Source organism: Syngnathus acus, chromosome 21 (genome assembly GCF_901709675.1).
Source record: "Syngnathus acus chromosome 21, fSynAcu1.2, whole genome shotgun sequence".
NCBI lineage: Eukaryota > Metazoa > Chordata > Actinopteri > Syngnathiformes > Syngnathidae > Syngnathus > Syngnathus acus.
The window spans coordinates 2,247,368-2,264,646 of record NC_051105.1 but is presented as its reverse complement, the minus strand read 5'-3'; the positions used below and the strand labels follow the sequence as shown (position 1 = coordinate 2,264,646).

General features: G+C 45.7%; 2 protein-coding genes across 7 annotated transcripts; one reads left to right on the top strand and one right to left on the bottom strand.

Moving 5' to 3' along the window:
• The first annotated feature begins 270 nt into the window (after nt 1-270).
• sec22a (SEC22 homolog A, vesicle trafficking protein) lies at nt 271-8,905 on the top strand. 6 transcript variants are annotated; one of them, XR_005096169.1, is made up of 8 exons: nt 271-406; nt 1,158-1,368; nt 1,613-1,776; nt 1,967-2,132; nt 2,224-2,408; nt 2,474-2,694; nt 8,458-8,480; nt 8,758-8,905. XR_005096169.1 is itself a non-coding variant. In XM_037240311.1 (8 exons), the coding sequence occupies exons 2-6, from the start codon at nt 1,187-1,189 to the stop codon at nt 2,672-2,674; spliced, it is 912 nt and encodes a 303-aa protein (XP_037096206.1). In that variant the 5' UTR covers nt 271-406; nt 1,158-1,186; the 3' UTR covers nt 2,675-2,694; nt 8,458-8,480; nt 8,758-8,905. The 6 variants fall into 6 exon arrangements, 5 of the variants coding, with proteins under 5 accessions (XP_037096206.1, XP_037096209.1, XP_037096205.1 ...); XM_037240311.1 differs by having other exon boundaries at nt 1,967-2,146; XM_037240314.1 differs by lacking the exons at nt 8,458-8,480; nt 8,758-8,905 and adding an exon at nt 3,848-4,334.
• adcy5 (adenylate cyclase 5) lies at nt 3,832-17,049 on the bottom strand. Its single transcript, XM_037240266.1, has 22 exons — nt 16,399-17,049; nt 15,167-15,983; nt 10,861-11,010; nt 10,599-10,720; nt 9,525-9,636; nt 8,977-9,104; nt 8,742-8,900; nt 8,427-8,568; nt 8,214-8,354; nt 7,911-7,933; nt 7,466-7,610; nt 7,301-7,398; nt 7,137-7,224; nt 6,956-7,072; nt 6,733-6,891; nt 6,459-6,634; nt 5,764-5,784; nt 5,544-5,676; nt 5,162-5,425; nt 4,883-5,087; nt 4,684-4,808; nt 3,832-4,199 (listed from the first exon to the last, which is right to left on the bottom strand). The coding sequence occupies exons 1-22, from the start codon at nt 16,413-16,415 to the stop codon at nt 4,068-4,070; spliced, it is 3,474 nt and encodes a 1,157-aa protein (XP_037096161.1). The 5' UTR covers nt 16,416-17,049; the 3' UTR covers nt 3,832-4,067.
• Between the last annotated feature and the right edge of the window lie 230 nt (nt 17,050-17,279).

Here is a 17,279-nt window from a genome sequence, read left to right as displayed (position 1 = left end):
GAGCTGAGGCACTATAAATAAAAAGTATATACATATATATATATTACATACAAATGTGGTTGTCCACAAAAAGTAGGACTTTTGCCATTTTACCAATCCCTTACGTTAGTGTGCAAATACAGTGGAAATTATTGCATTTTGATGGGTAACGAGCAGGGACCACGTTTTTGTTGTTGTTTCTGAACATTATATACAGTATTGTATCTTAAAAAAAAAAACACACCAACGTGTTTGCCATGACGCTGCTGCGAGTCGATATTTTCCCACAATGCATTGCGGGTCAGCCACGTAAACGTAGCACCAGTCAAACAAGCTTCTTCAGCCAGGTTTGGACTTGTCACTTATCCGTACATTGATATTCTTCAGACGTCTCAAACATACCCGCAATGCCACTTCATTTCTTCAGGTACCAAAAACAACTGTAATTATTTTTTTAAATCGTTTTCTCACCCCATTCGTAAGCTTCGGTTCTTAAGCATTTCCTTAGCATGCTAACTTTAGCCGCACGGAAGCGTTGTACCAGCTGCTTGTATGGCGTGGTAGCTTAACAGCAGCGTTTCTTAAGTGTTATTAAAGATGACGTTTTAACCTTTAAACCCATATTTTAACAAGACTTCATTAAATGTGAGTGTCCATTGTGTTTTCAATGTATGTCACAAAATGGACCCTATGGAGCCACATGATTAGCTAGTGATTTGTACGTATTTTTCGCGACTTAGTTGTGTGTTTAATTTAGAACAATATTTATGATAGTTTAATGGTCGTACATGTTAAAGTTGAGGCGTTTGTGGTGTCTCTCCTAAGAGGAGCTCTCCGTGGTTGTGACGTCACGCCCATGGAACGTATTTGAGTTGCTCTTTTTTGCCCGGGAAGAAGGCTAACGTCGTGTAAATGATGTTCCTGCCTGCTAGAAAAAAAATCTACTAACCACAAAAATAAAATGAGCCTTGACTGGGGGGGCCGCACATGAGTCGAAGCCCATGTTATCTACTAATATATTATATCAATGGATAATTATTCTGATAATCATTTAGATCTTTATTTGCAGTCCTAATATGTATTGTAAATCTTATGCTAATGCTAGTGTTTCATTTATTATTAGCCTATAGTAGCCTGTGTCTTCGTGAAAGTATTTCTCCTCGTCTCCTTGATCTTAGGACGCACGATATAGGATTGTCTTGCTGAGATGTCGGGCGTGCTGTTTGCCTCGGTGGTGCGTGTGGACGACGGCCTGCCACTGTCTGCATCCACCGACTACGGGCAGGATCAAGAGCTGCACGAGACCAGAAAGCACCTGAAGGTGCTTTCCAAGAAGTTGCAGCACTTTCCTGACAGATGCACCTTCAAGAGCGGATCCTACAACGTCAAGTACGCACTGTAACTTTAGAGATGAAGTGTATTTGCCAACTAAGCAAACAAGATAGTTCTGCTGTCGGACGTTTTTTCTTTTATGTTGAACTCAGCATTATTGTCAATTGAGCATACTTTAAATGTCTTTGGATATGGTTTTTCTTTTATGTTGAACTCAGCATTACAGTCAATTGCGCATACTATAAATGTCTTTGGATATGTTTTAATCAGAACTTTGTGTGTGTTGTGTGTGTGTGTGTAGCTTCACGAGTGCTCTGGGTGTGTGTTACATGATGGTGTGTTTGTCAAGTTACCCAAGCGTGCTAGCCTTCTGCTTCTTGGAAGAACTCCAGAAGGAATTCATTGTCACCTACGACAGCAAACGCATCGGAGCAGCCATCAGGCCGTACTCCTTCATAGAATTTGGTGACAGCCTATTCTTCATCATCTTGTCTCTGTGTTTTTGTGTGCGTGTCTGTCCTTGCATGTTTTGTGTAAGTGCGTCTATGTGAGCTTCTGTGTGTCTCTATCTCTCTCCCTGCGCGATACTGTGATGTGTTTTATAACTCATTTGTGTGTGTCTCACAATGTGTCATTCTGGCGGCGGGGTGTTCAGACGTGGTGATCCAGAGGACGAAGCATCGCTACAACAGCCCTCGCTCCCTCTCCACCAAGATCAACATGGCCGACATGCAGACGGAGATCAAGCTGCGTCCCCCCTACCAGTTGACCCTCGATGACCTTCACGCCATCAATGGCTTCTCTTCGCGCTCCTCCGCCAAGTACAAGGGCATCGGTACCTTGCGTGCCAGTCAGGAGTAATGGATCGGCACCGATGCGTTTTTGAGTGTCTTTCATGTCGTTGTCCTGCAGCTCCCACGCAGACGTTGGAGCCTTTGACGCTTCCTGGCGCCGTTTCGTGCGCCCTCAGCGTATTGTGCGGCGGACTCAACTTGCTGCGAGGCGTCCACGCCATCGAGAGCGTCCTTCAGAACGAGGACGAGGACTTGAGCTACGTCATCGCCTTCTTCCTGGGCACCGCCGCCTGCCTCTACCAGGTTGGCTCTCCTACAAATAGGCTAATATGCTAGCGGGCTAACGTGTATGTTCCCGTGTGTCTCAGTGCTTCCTGTTTGCGTACTTCTCGGTGTGGAGGAACGTGAAATCGTTTCTGGCTCTGGGGCTGGTGTGCGTGTGCAACATGTACCTGTTCCAGCTCAGGAACCTATGGCAGATTTTGTTCCACGTGGCCGTCGCCTCCTGCATGACGCTACAAACACACCTCAGGCAGCCGCTGGGCAAGGCGCCTGACTACAACGTCTGAGCAGATCCTCAACGCCAGAGGTCAGTGACTGCGAGAGCGCGACTACCCAAAATGCAATACGAGAGCAATGATGTCCGACAAGCTGAACACAACTCGCGGGACTATATTTCACTACAAATGCAACTCAAGTGTCATCATCCTATGACTCTGAACGCACCACCGGCACTATAACGACCCTGAATGCAGCATGAGAGCAAACAAGGACACAACACCTGACATCATCCAATGACCTTGAACGCAGCCTGAGAGACACTGGCCAGTTTTTCTCAACCAAAAATGACTTGAAAATTGATTTCTCTTCCGAAATGGTAGTTAGCGGGGGGTTTTCTAGCTATGCAATGCTGCCTAACACACTTATTTCTCACTTTTAAATGTTTATTTATTTATGGACTTACTTAACCTTTTTTATTATCTTTGGGGTCACGGGGAGGGGTAAATGGAGCATCCAATTTGAGCTCACAAAAGCCTTTTATCAGCAGTTAGTGTGATGTCATCAGGTGTAGGTGTACCTTATGTTGTGGCTGCTGGATGTATGTAAAGAGACATTGCTTAAATGGTAAGAGGTGTTCAATAACCAAAATAAAACACACTTTAGTTTTAATTGTGGAGGTTCAAACTTCAAAATGCTTATCAGGCCTCTTTGAACCAATTGGTGGAATGTGTTGCCACCTGCTGGCGAAAGAGTGAACAGTCCTCAAATGAGACTTGGCTCTTTTATTACTTTTGTCAGCCATTCATGAAAAGAACAATAAAACATCTCCTTTATACTTTGTGTCATATAAAGTCACATTAATAGCATCCGGACTGGTGTATTTCCCTGATTTTACTCATTCTGCTCTGTATGAAAAATACTCCAAAAGAACGTTGAAATGATCGAAAAATCATTGGGTTGTATTCAAAACATAAGAATGTAACAGAACCAGCTGTAGTGATGAATACTTTTAGTGTAAAGTGATCAAGTTCAAAGGCCTCAATTTGACATTCACTGGGTCAGACCATCGTGCGGGGGTGCGCCATCGTCAGACTGTCACATTGCAAATGTTAAATTTATCTAAATAAATGACGAATACATTGTTTTGTACAAAATATAGGATTTGGCATTCCAAAGTCAAAATAGAAAATGTCCAAAAGTTATAAAGGCGTCTGTTGCTGACATCTTTTTTTGCTTCCAAGTGGATAAGAAACAGGAAGTGGCCGCTCACGTTCAGGAGCTCAGAAGAGGTCGGACTTTGTCTCGTTCAAAATGTCAGCGAGCTATGATTGGTTTCTTTGGTCTCAACGTCTTCTCTCTGTCCTTGGGTTTTGGGGAGGGGGGGGGGGCCTTGGACTTCCTGTCAGTCCAGCAGGACCTCTTCTAGCATGCCCTCTTCAAGGTCCAGGAAAAAGAAGTGCGTTAACTGCTGTGGGAAGGTCCGCTGTTGAGGAAGTAGGTCATCATGTCGCCTTTGCCCTTAACCGTTACCACCCCTCGGTATTCCAGGGAGTAATTGTAAGAGTTCAGAACCTGGTACAAATCGGCTGTCACCTGAGAGAACAACAGAGTAGGCAAGATTTGAAAATGAAACATTCACATTACGCGGTCATAACAAAAAAGGATTTCAATGTGATGCAGTCGATATTCAGATCGTAAAAGACTTTCAAACATTGTGCCTGAATGCATGAAAACAGGTGTAAATAGTTCTGAGTGTGATGTAGTCATGTGTTCCGTTAAAAAAATGTATTTAGGTTGTAAGAAAACAAAACACACGGAGAACTTTTGTAACGATTGGGCTTGAACGGTTTCATATTTAAATGACATTTAATTTTCACGGAAATAAACAATCTCATAGTTTTGTTGTAACACGGCACTACTTTTGTCCGAATGAAAATACTCACCTCACATTGGCATACTATCTCTGCACCAAAGCACTACTTCTGTCTAAATGAAAATCCTTAACTCCCCATAACATGCCATCAAAGCATCGCGTCGGTCTCGAGGACACCGGAGTACTACTTTTGTCTAAATGCACCTGTATTTTCTCAGGCACGCCGGTGCTGTCCATGCGGCTCGCCACGTTGACGGTGTTGCCCCAAATGTCGTACTGAGGCTTTCGGGCCCCGATCACGCCGGCCACCACGGGGCCCATGTTCAGACCTAACAGAGTGCAAGAGGAAAAAAAGGCAGCCTTAGTTTTCTTCTAGAGAACACTTGCGCCAGGCGTTCCTCACCGATCTTCATCTTGAAGTTGTTGAAGGAGTGCTCGTTGATGTGTTTCATCTGCTCCATGAGGCGCATGGCGTAGTCGGCCAGGGCGCGGATATGCGAGCGGCCCGTCTTATCGTATGTGGACGCGTTCAGGCCCGATGCCGCCATGTACGTCGAGCCGATCGTCTTGATCTTCTCCAATTGTCGGAAGTTGTCCTCGCTGATAATCTGCCCACAGATCAAATTTCATTCATAAAACGTTTTTTTACCTAAAAAAAACCCAAATCCTTTGGTTTGGTCACCTCGTCAAAGTCAGCGATAATCTCGTTAAGGAGCCGAAGGCACTCGACGCCCTCGTTGTTCCCCTCCAGCTCCACGTAAAATTCTGAAAAGTTGCTGATGGAGGCGAACATGACGGCCACGCACTCGCACGACTGATAGTAGAGCTCGTCGTTGCGACGTTCGCGCTGTAAAAAGTGCGCCGCCACGTCTTTGGGCAAGATGTTGTGCAGCAACCGGCGGTTGTACGCCTGCAGCTCCTCCATCTCTTCCTTCTCCTCCGTCGCCTGCATGCAAACACGCACCAACGCCACCTCTCACATCACATCTAGCACATCCAGTACATTTGAAAAGAAAAAAAAAAGTACGCTTGAAGATTTCACATTTTAATTGGAGCAAGCTGACCTGCAGCTTCCAGAGGAAGTCGAGTCTGGCTGTTGACTCCACCTGCTGGGCGTGCAGGTACAGCGCCAGCACAAACACGGTGATGACCACAGGCGTCATTATCTTCAGAGGCACCTTAGACTCCACCACGCAGCTACCATACACATGCGCACACAGACGCACGAGGTTGAGGGTTTGTCTCTGCATAAAGATGACAACGGCGGTGGCGTGTAGATCTCACCTGGTTCCGTTCACGTGCTCGCTGAGAACAGAAAAGAAAAAGTTCAGACCTTCATCTCCATGACATACGTATTCCCGATTAGCACTAAATGCATCCTAGTAAATGACTTTTCACAATTTTACAAATTTACATTTGGCATGTTGATGCCAAAGAAGTTTTATTTGGACAAAAGTAGTGTTTTTGCTGCCATCCTGTGGCAATCCTGGTGCCAATAAACTTTGAGTTGACAAGCTTTATTCAGACAAAAATAGTGCTTAAACATCCTCTAGTGGTGCTGAGGAACCACAGTATGTCTCAGTGAGCTAAAGAGTGTCATTAAACAAAAGTAGTGCTGTGCTGCCAGGCACTAAATTGAAGTAAATTGAGGTTTATTTAGACATGCAGTGTTTTAGTGCTTCTTGCCAAGGAACTAATTGAAGAGCTTCTTTTAGACAAAGCAGTTATTTGCCACTGTATTGGCGCCGAGGAACTGTTAAAGTAAATGGAGTGTCATTTAGACAAAATTAGTCCTTTGGTGCTGAAAAAGTATGCTTTAGTGAGTTGACGGGCCTCGTTTGTACAAATGTAATGATTTTACTCCCTCTTCTAGCATCTGCATAGTACTAAAGTAACATGTCAAAGTGCTCTGAGACGTTTTCATTTAGACAAGCCAGTGATTCAGGACTGGCCATGTATGGATTCTGAGCAGAACTCACGCGGCGTTGGCCACGGCGAGGAGGTCGCGGTTGTCGAGGAGCGCGCCCCGCGGCAGCTCCACAACCAGAAGGTAGAGAAGCTCCATGGACAGCATGAGAACAAGCTTGCCCAGGCTGTGAGCTTGCAGGAACACCGAGCACGCCAGCAGACTCAGGACCACGCACCACGAAAAGTACTAGAACAGGAACAAAGCAGGAAGCCCATTTTCAACACTGCCCTGAGAATTCTAGAACTTCTACTTCCAGTTCATAGTGGTTCTGCTTTCTGCTGTACCTCAGGAAATCCACAAAAGGGCGCCTGGTCCCCGCAGGGTCCCGTCTCTGCGTCCAGAGTGTAATTGAGTAAGCGAGCGTGGCAGGCCTCAACCGCATCCCGGCTGATGTTAAGCTCCGCCCCGATCCAGCCGCGAAGGTCGCACCCGCTGCAGCTGAACTGAGGCAAGAAGGTTCAAAAGGTCAACTCGACCACCAAACAATGGAAAGCCTGAGCCGCTCACAATGTTGATGAAGGCGGACAGGAAGACCACCAGGATGGTGGCCACGCCCACCAGGTTGCTGTTGAGACGTGATTGGATGATCCTCCTGGAGAAGGTCTGCAGGGCCATCGGGAACACCTAAAATCGTGGTTACTCCCGTTTTAGTCCCATTTAGATCAAATAATTAGGCGTGGCAACTCACCCCGTAGCAGCAGTAGACGCTGGAAACGAACATGAGCGTCATCAGGAGGACCAGGCAGAACGTGAAGAAGCCCCTCATCAAGTCCGAACTGCCACAGTGACTTGTCATTATTAGTCAGATCATTCATAACCGATATACACGGATGGAGCGGCCATGTGACTCACGAAGGCACGATGACTACGTGTATGCAGCAGATGAAGAGGAAGACGAGAGAGGCGCAGGCCACGTACGCCCCGAAGCGGGAGTCCATCTGTCTGGAGTACTGCACCGCAAATTGGCGTTAACAATCATTGGCGTCAAGAGGAGGAGGAACAGAATCAGTGTTGAACCTTGCTCTCCAGGTCGTCCTCCCTGAAGGTGAGCAGGAACTTCCTGACATGTTCCGACCTGAGGCGGTCGATGCTGCGGGCGTCGATGGCTCGGCCCAGGAACTCATCCACCTCGTCCTCGGGGTTCATGTGCTCCTGCGTGTGTCTAAAGAGCAAAAAAAAAAGAAGGGACCTGACATCCAACTGACCCGAAGACGCCAGAATTGATTACATCGAAGGAACATTTTACGCTCTGGCCGCCCCCTAGTGGCTGCTTTAAAGCTGCACGTCTTTTTACTAACTGATGTAGGCGTCCCGCTCCGGCACGTGGAGGGTTTCCGTGGCAACAAAGACTGGAAATAGCATTTCTGAGCTAACAGCACAGATCAAGGGAACTCCCCCAGCAGCCACCGGGGAAAGTGTCGCAAGCTTGCAACTAATATGTGGAAATATTTTGGAAACTTACTTGTCCTTTGGATCTTCAAAGCCCTGTGACACACACAGAGAAGTCAATCAAAGACATGACATGATAATCAAGGAAAATTGCAGAAAGGATGTGCACGTGTGTGAACTTCCTGTCACGTCCATCACATGATGCAAAATATCCTGCCCTGGTCAGGCGCTGACTGTTGCCATGGTAACAAGCATCTCAGTCATGATCAATTAAGCAAATTCACACAAAGCCAATTGTGTTGCTATGCTTCATTAGTAAAGCTATATAACATGAAATATCTGTGGGCAAAACGGAATGAGAACTAGCGTGTCTTACCATCCTCTTCATCTCCTTGGAGATTTGGTTGTTGTTGGCCAGGTGATTGTAGAAAGGTCTGTCTGTCCAGTGGCTGCTATTGTGAGTCACTGAATTTGTCCGATGACAATTCATCTTGGCGATCACGGCCTTCTCCTCTTTCTGTCGCACACAAATATATTAACACTTTGTAACGACGCTTTTTTTTTTGGGGGGGGGGGAAATAATATTTACCCTCTTCTCGCTGCATCCGACAATGAGGAAGGTCTCGATGCTGTTCCTCTTCAGGTAAGCGTTCCTCTCGCCACCCGCTCCCGCCTCCACGTCGTAGTCGCCGTTCAGATAGTTGAGTGTGGCCTTCGTGATGTGGATGCGCCTGAAGATTTTCAATTGAAAAAATGATTTTTGTTTTTAAGTTTCATCTTGTAGACTTGGGTAAAATCAATTTGGACTTATGGTGTCAGCTAATCCTTATCAAAGCTTGTGTAAACCCAACAAATGAAATCTAATTGAGTCCAGTGGCCTGTTTCTGTTTTGTATTTCACGTACCCCGCTTTCCCGCCAGCCTCCATCTGGTTGGCGAGCGTGACGTCGTTGGACCAGACGTCAAACTGCCATTTCCTCAGGCCCAGCACGCCGCAGTGGACACGCCCGCTGTGGATGCCCACCCTCATGTTCACGTTGACTCCCGTCACCTCCCGGACCAGCCTGACAAAAAAAAAAAAAACACGCCCACAATTTCGAGAGGTGCACAGGGAGCACGTAAGGGCAGCGGTCATCTTACGAGATGGCTTCGATCATGTCCAGGCCCATTTCCACGCAGCAGTGGGCGTGGTCAGCGCGGGCCTCCGGAAGGCCCGACACGCAGTAGTAGCAGTCGCCAAGGATCTTGATGCGCAGGCAGTGATTCTCCTAAGGACATGTCAGAACGACACACATTTTTTTAAAATCTATTCATTGCGGAGAATAAAAATATGTGCCTCTTGAATATTGTTGCCAGTTTCTGTATTGCTGCTTCGTGTGATGGTTTGAAATGCTAATTTCTGTTAGCCCGATAATGGCTTTATCAATTGTATGTTAGCATTAAGCTATCTGAAATGATGTGGCTTGAACATTTTGTCCAATATCCAATCATCTAACTCGCTTTCGCTGTTCTCTTCTGTTGTGTCTTTTTACAGGAAGAGACAAAGACAGAGAGACAGCGGGAGTCTTCGTTTCCTCAGAGATGTGATATGATTATTTTCCACGTCTTGACAGCAAGAGACTGAGAACAGGTGCGAAGGAGTACTATATTATATCAGGTCTGAAGACCAAAATGTGTTGCGTACTTACCGCCGCCAACTTGTCAAAGCGAGCAAAGAGTTCGTTGAGCGTCATGACCAGCTCCTGAGCCGTACACTGAGACGCCAAACTCGTGAAGCCTTCGATATCTGCGAACAGGATGCTGCGGCAACAAAACAATCGAAAATATGATTTTGTAATTAATGACGGATAGACAACCACCACAAAAGTAAGATATTTGTTGTGCTGTACTTTAACAATCCAAATGTGGACTAAAACATGGTGGCAAACACCAACAAGGCTTTATTGTGCTATATTTACCAAGGTCCTCAAGACACAAACCTGAAATAAAAGTCATGCTTATCTCATGAATGGCGCATGACTGCACTGCCTCAAGGGTCCGTGTGTGTATGTGTGCCTGTGTGTGTGTAACTACAACAGAATGCGAAACTACATTTCGATCTAAAATTGTGAGCGATATGGCGGCCGCCGAATCGACCGATGCTGGTCCAGGCAATTTGAAAGACCACTAAAGACAGCAACAAACAATCGCGTTTCCTAATAACACAGCAATGTAACTATTTTTTTTCCTCTCAGTAGCCATGCTTGTTTTCACAGGCTGCTGTATGTTTTTTTATTCATGAGCTAATGACCTCCTCATGAACTTCCCTAGCACTCGTTCCCTCTCTTGCTCGCTCGCTCGTTCTCGGTCTCGCCACAGGCCTGCATAACATCAACATTGAAAAGTTGAGCTTCAGCTTCCTGTTGCAGCTCCAATTAGCCAAGTTACCCCCAACCAGCACTGTCACTTGCCATTAGCAGAGGTGCTCACCAGTCAGCCAATGTTAACACATGTTACTTGGCAATAAAGTTTCCAGCCTTAAAAAAATCCCTTTCCTCAGCCAGTGGTTACAATATTTCAATATGAGTATTTTTCCTAATCAAGAATGTATTATTATTATTATATATTCTAGCCATTATTATTATTATATATTTTTTTTAACTTTAGTCATCCACTTTTTGGAATTTTTGCACTTTGTCATTAAAGTTAATTAAATAGACCCATTTCAGCAAATTTCACAAAAGCTGAAAATGCTTTCATTTCACTTCTTTTACATTTTATACCTGACATTGTCGTGTTTCTGTATGTAGATTTTGTGAAACATCATGTCCTCCTGCTTGGCGTTGATGTCCGCCTTCATCTCCATGGCGACGTGGCGGGGAAGCACCGACAGCAGCAGACGCTCCTAAAGGTACAAAACAAAATAAAAGACAAAACAAACAAAAGCATTTCTGGGCGCAGCGACCTTGCGTACGAGACGGGCGGGGGGTGAATGACCGCACGGCGTTAAGAATAATCCCCAAATAATTGCGGAATGTTTCTCACCTGCTGCTGGTTCTCCCGTTGCGAGTGCAAGCGAGCTTGGATGCATTCCCGCGTCTCCCGGAAGGCTTGCCTCTGAGAGCCCTCCGCCGGGTAATGTGTACACACACCCACGATGTTGGTGCACGAGAAGATCAGCATGTTGGACACCAGCTGCAAACACAAAACACGTTCTAACATCTCGGAGAACGCCGCCGCCCCCAAAAAAAGCCATTGAATCGAATCGTTCTTTAATCGTATGTCACATAAAATTGTTTATTAGCGAGCGCATTTAAAAAAAAAAAAATGGCGGATGGGAACATCAAAAGTGAATGTCTCCTTTGCTATTAGCGCTTGTTATCTAACTGCACTCGAGCACACAAAAGCTCTTTTCACATCAACTCCAAGAGCGTATCGATAATCAATGACGTGGAGGACGGCGCCCCCATTCCTTTGCTTTTCAGTACACGCCACCGGCCAAACTCGCCAACAGGGACATTAAAATCCTTTGTCTAACTCAAAATTTAGATCTTCAAGTCGGCTTTTAGTTCGGCTGTCATCAGAAACATATTTGAGAGCCCCATGCTGATGTAATATTTTGCGCACAAACGAGGTCCCCGTATGGAGGTGCCGTTTCCTAATCAAAACAAGACAAGTCGGTCGGGCCTGTTAGCGGTGCTTCAACAAAGACAAAACCGACGCTTCCTGCAGCTGTCCCTCCCCCGCCTCGCGGTTGCCACGGCAACGATGCGTCCATCAGATAAAGTCGTCTCGTCAACAGGTCAACACAAACGCGGGCTCTTCTATTCTATTAATATCCACGCCGCCCCTTATTTGGAAAGCACGGGCTTTTCCTCCTAGGGACAACATGACTGCCGTTCCCTCGAGGCAATGTTGGGTTCTATTCAATTGTGTCTTTCCTTGCTAGTAATACTGGGGGAAAAAAATTGGTGGTCATTTCATATCAACAACTTTGTGTAATTTCCGTTACTCGTCTTGAATTTTTGCTTATCAGAGGTTAAAGCACATGACGATGTTGTTGTCGAACAAAGCCACGCTTCTTTAAAGATTCTTGGAATTCGACTCATTGCTTTAAGCTTTCGTGACAATTCAGATTGCGCCGGCGCTAAAAATAAACAGCGATAAATAAAAGACTTTTTGTTAGCTTTCAAGAGACGTCACATTTTTGTGACTTTCTCTCTTGGATCAATAGCAGCACAGTAGGCCCATTGTGGCCCTGCAGGAGGTAATGCAGGTCATGCGCTAATATTGCGGCATGTTGAGCGCTCTTCGGCCTCATTGTGAACACAAGAGGATCAAAAACTGCGCTCACATGATTTGCTTTTTTTTTTTTTGCAAGCCCCTTTCACACTGAAGCGGAAATGCCTTCACGGCCACTAAATAGCTTCGAATCGACACTAAATTATCTACAAATCAATCAGTGAATTATTTACGGCAATTTTGTTTGAAGTTTCCTTCAAAGAGGGATTCATAGATTTTTGTTTTTTTGCGTCATTGCTACTAAATGTAAGGCACGTAAAGTATACAGATGAGCAGCACTTTGATTTGTGGTCATCGCTCGTGGGTGTGCGAAATCTGCTGACTCACCATTAAACGCTAACTAATATTTTTAGTGCGACGCTACTCTCTCTGTGTTTTTCTGTCACTCCCCGCCCACACGTATGGTTAATTTTCCCCAAAGGAGCATTATCGCTGCGCTGGGCGGTGATTCACAACATTGGGTCACGCCATGTTTGAGCAGCGGCATCCTTTAATCATGTCGCCATCCAGGCAGGATGTTTCATCCTCGCCGACGACCCCGTCACCTCAAGTCCATTAGCGTTTAGCGCTCACTTTCTGATGTCATTTTCGAGATAATTGATCAGATTTGGTCACAAATGTACACATACTCTGTGGAAAATGTACTGTTGTATAAAGTTTTATGTGTCTAGAACTCTTGAAACGTCCCAAAACACGGAGGCACTCAAATGGTGAAATGTTACAAGATTAGTTGTCTGTTCGCTATCAGCTAATTGTCTGTTGGCTAATAAGCAAAAGCTTAATATCGAGGGTTTTTCATTTTATTTCCAAGACTTTTTAAAACATGTACAGTCGTGGTTTTGTGTAGAAAATCAAGTCAGGATTCAGTCAGCTGATTGCAAAAAATTGTTTGCATGATGGCGTATAAGAGCCCATCGGCTCGACTCCTCGTGCCACTAACAATGGCCGACTGTGCTTATAAACAGTCTGCGCTAATGTCACTCTCAAACTGAGTGCTTGCTTTTCATTCCATTTAGTTACATCGTGTTAACAACGTAACTAACCATATGTTGTGTTAGCAACATGGCTAACCATTCAATCGTGGACAAACAACTGGCCAGCACACGTCGGCCACAGATAAGTTAAACGCTGTATTAGTGACTGACGCTAGTAGCCATTAGCCATCTTGCTAAATACTGTTTTTTAGACATGAGTTCTCCTGATAGTTGAATTCAAGAGGTTCTATCATCAGACAAATGGTCCAGTTTGACATGAAATCCAGACATAGTGCAGTTTTTCCTGCTAGAAGCAACTGCTGCTTTTAAACATGATCAGCATCTGCCGAGCTGACTGCTATTCATCAGCTTACGACAGCATTAGCATTAGCTAGCCGTGGTGGTGATTACACACCGAGAGAGACAAAACATCCACAAAGTTGCGGTCACAGTCTCTGGGCACGATTGAAGGCAATGGACCAGGACGAGAAAAACAATATATTCAAATGTGCTCCGTTGTTATTGGCCTACCGCTAACCCCAACGCCTCTTTAAGGGGGGCATTTAACTAAAAATGACATTTCTGGTTGGTATACTAAAAAGTGAATATGAGGTGTTTTGGACCACATGGTCGTAATAACTTCATTTATGTGTTTTTCTGCAAAAGTCCATTTAGTAACTCATTGGAGTTGATTTGGGACTTGCTATTTACGCTACGCCTCATTTGCCATTTGCACTGGGAAAAAAAAAATAAGGAACCGAGGGAAGCACTCAGCACTGGAGTTTGATGGGGATTTTTTTTTTTTAAAGAGGGAATGTGTTGCTAAGCTACCAAAGCATGTGAGAGAGTGTGTGTGTGTGTGTGTGGGGGGGGGGGGGTCCCTTCTGTGCATCCTAACCAGGTTCAAAACAGCTTTCCGTGTCACTCCCACGTGACTCAAAGGTAATTAAAGATACATGCATATAATACAATTTGCAGACTTTACATAAAGTGGATAGTAAGTCTCAATCTATGAATTTCAATTGAATACAAAATGCATTATTTTAAAGAGGGCAAGTAAACAAACTGAGCTGTGGAATTTCATTCCACATTTTTCACATCCTTTTCAGACCATTTGAATGTTTTAGCTCGTCAATGGTGTGTTTGCGTTGCTGTGTCTTGAACTGATGAGAAAGCTGCAAGAGTTTATTCTTTCCTGGCTAGCTTTGTTGTTGTTAGCATTTCAAAGCCCGGCAGCTTACGTGAAAATTGAGTTGTCTCGGGACTTGGCAGCGGCCCTAGCTTATTTTTACGCTGCAACGTGATGACGTTAAAACGTTTGCTTGTAATGTGGCCAACGTTATTCCGGACGACGGCCAAACCCGGGATCAGTCACATGATAGTTGTTAGAGAAACTGGCATGGAAGGTTTGCAAAAAAATGGCACGGCCTCATTTTTCTCACACATTATGATTTGAATTATTTTAGAGGTGCAACGATTAATCGACAACGAATCGATCAAATTAAGCAATGAAGGATTTGCAATCCTGATTCTAAAATGTGTGACGGTGAAAGAAAATACAAGGCAAGACGCTAGACGTAAACACCCCGTTTTGATTCGCCGCACGGGATTGTTTCCAGACGCTCTCGGTTGAGCTTTTTGGGCGAGCGCTTAATGTACATCCTCTTAAGTGCGACGTACACCATTTCCAGCGCGACATTACGTGTGGAACCAAAACAACGAGACTGCAGAGTGCTTACAAAACAAGCCGACTTTGCATTTTACGTGGAACGTCTGAGCTGCAAAAAGCCTCTGGAAATTTCCATTCCGATGAGGTTAACATCCACTTTGGTTGCTTCGCACCATCATGACAAATATGCAGTTGACACTTCAAGCGCCTGAATGTTGTTAATTGGTAATGCTTGCTCTGATGTGCTCTCATGTTCCCCAAGGTGGAATGATTATCTAACCATGTCAACAATTTTTTTTAAAGCATGAGGAAGACATATTTGCCACTCCCCAAAGTCATCCTTCAAAAGAGAAAATCAATTAATAGAAAAATACTGTGGGGGTGTAAAATGAAAAGAAGACTGCACCTGCTTCCAGAGAAAAGGATCCACCTTGTTCTGCATCCACGACAGGGCCACGTGTACGGCGGACAGCAGCAGTCCGGTGAACACGGCGGCTCGCATGCGAACGGGCAGCAGCGTGTAGACCACGTGGATGAAGAACACGGTCCACCAGATGCCCTCTGAGGCGTCCCGGGGCCGCACCACCAGCACGCCAACCACCTGCACCAGCAGCAGCAGCAGGATGAGCGTATAGCACACCACCCACATGTGGTCCTGCCGGAAACCCGTCCGGTTGCACGCCGCCATCAGCGCCAACGTCAGCAGGATGGCAAAGGAGAAGACCACCACGTAGGCCACGCTGGGCTCACTCCCCACTGAGCAGTGGAAGAGTAGCATGACGCCGAAGACCAGAACCAGAACCGCCATCAACATGGTCAGGCTGCTCTGGTTGAGCCGGAAGAAGTAGCGCTGGTACAGACGCTCCAGGTTCTCCGACTGGAACTTTTTGGAGCTGAAGACGTGCGCCACGCCGGACCAGAATGACGCCACCGAGAAGCTGGCCTCAGAGGCGGGGGGGAGGCCGTCCTGAGGGAGGCCCAGCTCCACCGACTTGGCCCGAACCTCATCGCCGCGCTCCTGCCACGCCGAACGGGAGCGGAAGCTGACCCGGCTCATCGTGGTGGCCACGCAACCGGGAGGTCCGGCCCGCCGGCGCTCCGAAGGGTCCTCGTCGTCCCTCCAGCGGCTGTTGAGCCTCCGGGCAGAGTACGCGCAACCGTTAGCCACAGAGTCAGACTCACCCCAGGCAGACCGGTGCTCGCCGGCACCGGGCGGGCTGACACTGTTGCAAAAATATTAGCCATAAAATGCAGCTATCAGATTAAAAACTAAAAGTGTTGGAAGAAAAAAACTACAAAAATATTTGGGAAATCATGATATAAAATGCTACATATTAGAACGTAATATTAAAAAAATATATTTATTTATTTATTAGAGAAAAAGCAAATAGAAAAAATGTCAAATGAGAAAAAATAGATTAGGAAAGAAAATAAGGTAAAAACAATAGACAAACATTTTTCTTAAATTAAGAATACAACAAAAAAGTACATGGGGAAAATACGACAGTCAGAAACTCCCTTTTTAATGCATATGACTAAAAATATTGAGGAAAATTCAAATATTAGAAGAAAATGCACAATATAAATTACATAAACCCAAGATAACAAATAGACTTGAACATTTAAAAATATACTAACCTGTTGGATCTGGACATGGTGAAAAAAAACTCAACTACAAGTACATTGCTGTCGTTGTTTCCACTTGTTACTTGCAGTAAATCCAAATGTCACACTTTTGCTGCCAAACATTTATTCCAAAATGATTCTTAAAAAGATAATCCAACTAAAATTGCATTGATAAAAAAAATTTAAAAAAAAAAATCAATCGTGCGAATCACAAGGGAACTTGGCCCACGGCGCTCGGGAACAATCGCTCCAGGTAGATTCGACTCCACATCATCGGGCCCAATTAAGAGGCACCCGAGAGGAGCTGAGCTGCTCCCCGGAGACGGGCTCGCATCGGCGGCGGCGTCGAGTGGTACATCCCCCGCGGCGTCGGTGGTTGTTTCGGTTCGAACCGGCCGACACCTGTGCCGCTGAGGAGGAGTGAGGCGTCGTTTGCCAGGGAAGCATCACCACCGGCCACCCGATGGGTGCGAGGCGAGCCTCCGATGATCAGATCGGGGTCGCCATCGGTGCCGTGCAGAAACGGGGAGCTCAGCGCTCGGGTTAGACGCGCATCCTCCGTATCACTGGTCGTGACGGACGCAACACACCGGGAACGGGCTCCGTTTAGACGCTAGCAGTCATCCGAGCTCCGGTGTGCTACCGAAGCCTTTCTGCAGAAACCGTGGACTCGACAATATACGCGCGCCCCCATTGGGGTACTTAAAGAAGGCGGGGTGCTTAGTCGGGAGACGCCATTGGACCAGATACCATTCAATCAAAATAGTGGACGGGTTCTTACTGCTGGATGGAAGCCTGATGTCATAATAGAGCGAAAGATGAAATTAGAAAAAATACGAATAGAATAACTAAACTGGAAAAAAAATCGACCCCAGTATACGTAATTATTTTTA

What these genes read in the sequence shown, in the direction of transcription:
- sec22a (XM_037240311.1), top strand. Translation starts at nt 1,187, where the DNA reads ATGTCGGGCGTGCTGTTTGCCTCGGTGGTGCGTGTGGACGACGGCCTG. An exon ending in GTACTCCTTCATAGAATTTG is followed by an intron (nt 1,777 to 1,966) that starts GTGACAGCCTAT and finishes CGGGGTGTTCAG; the next exon opens with ACGTGGTGATCCAGAGGACG. An exon ending in CGCCAAGTACAAGGGCATCG is followed by an intron (nt 2,147 to 2,223) that starts GTACCTTGCGTG and finishes GTTGTCCTGCAG; the next exon opens with CTCCCACGCAGACGTTGGAG.
- adcy5 (XM_037240266.1), bottom strand. An exon ending in GACATGATCGAAGCCATCTC is followed by an intron (nt 8,901 to 8,976) that starts GTAAGATGACCG and finishes TTTTTTTGTCAG; the next exon opens with GCTGGTCCGGGAGGTGACGG. An exon ending in TTATCGCTGACTTTGACGAG is followed by an intron (nt 5,088 to 5,161) that starts GTGACCAAACCA and finishes ATCTGTGGGCAG; the next exon opens with ATTATCAGCGAGGACAACTT.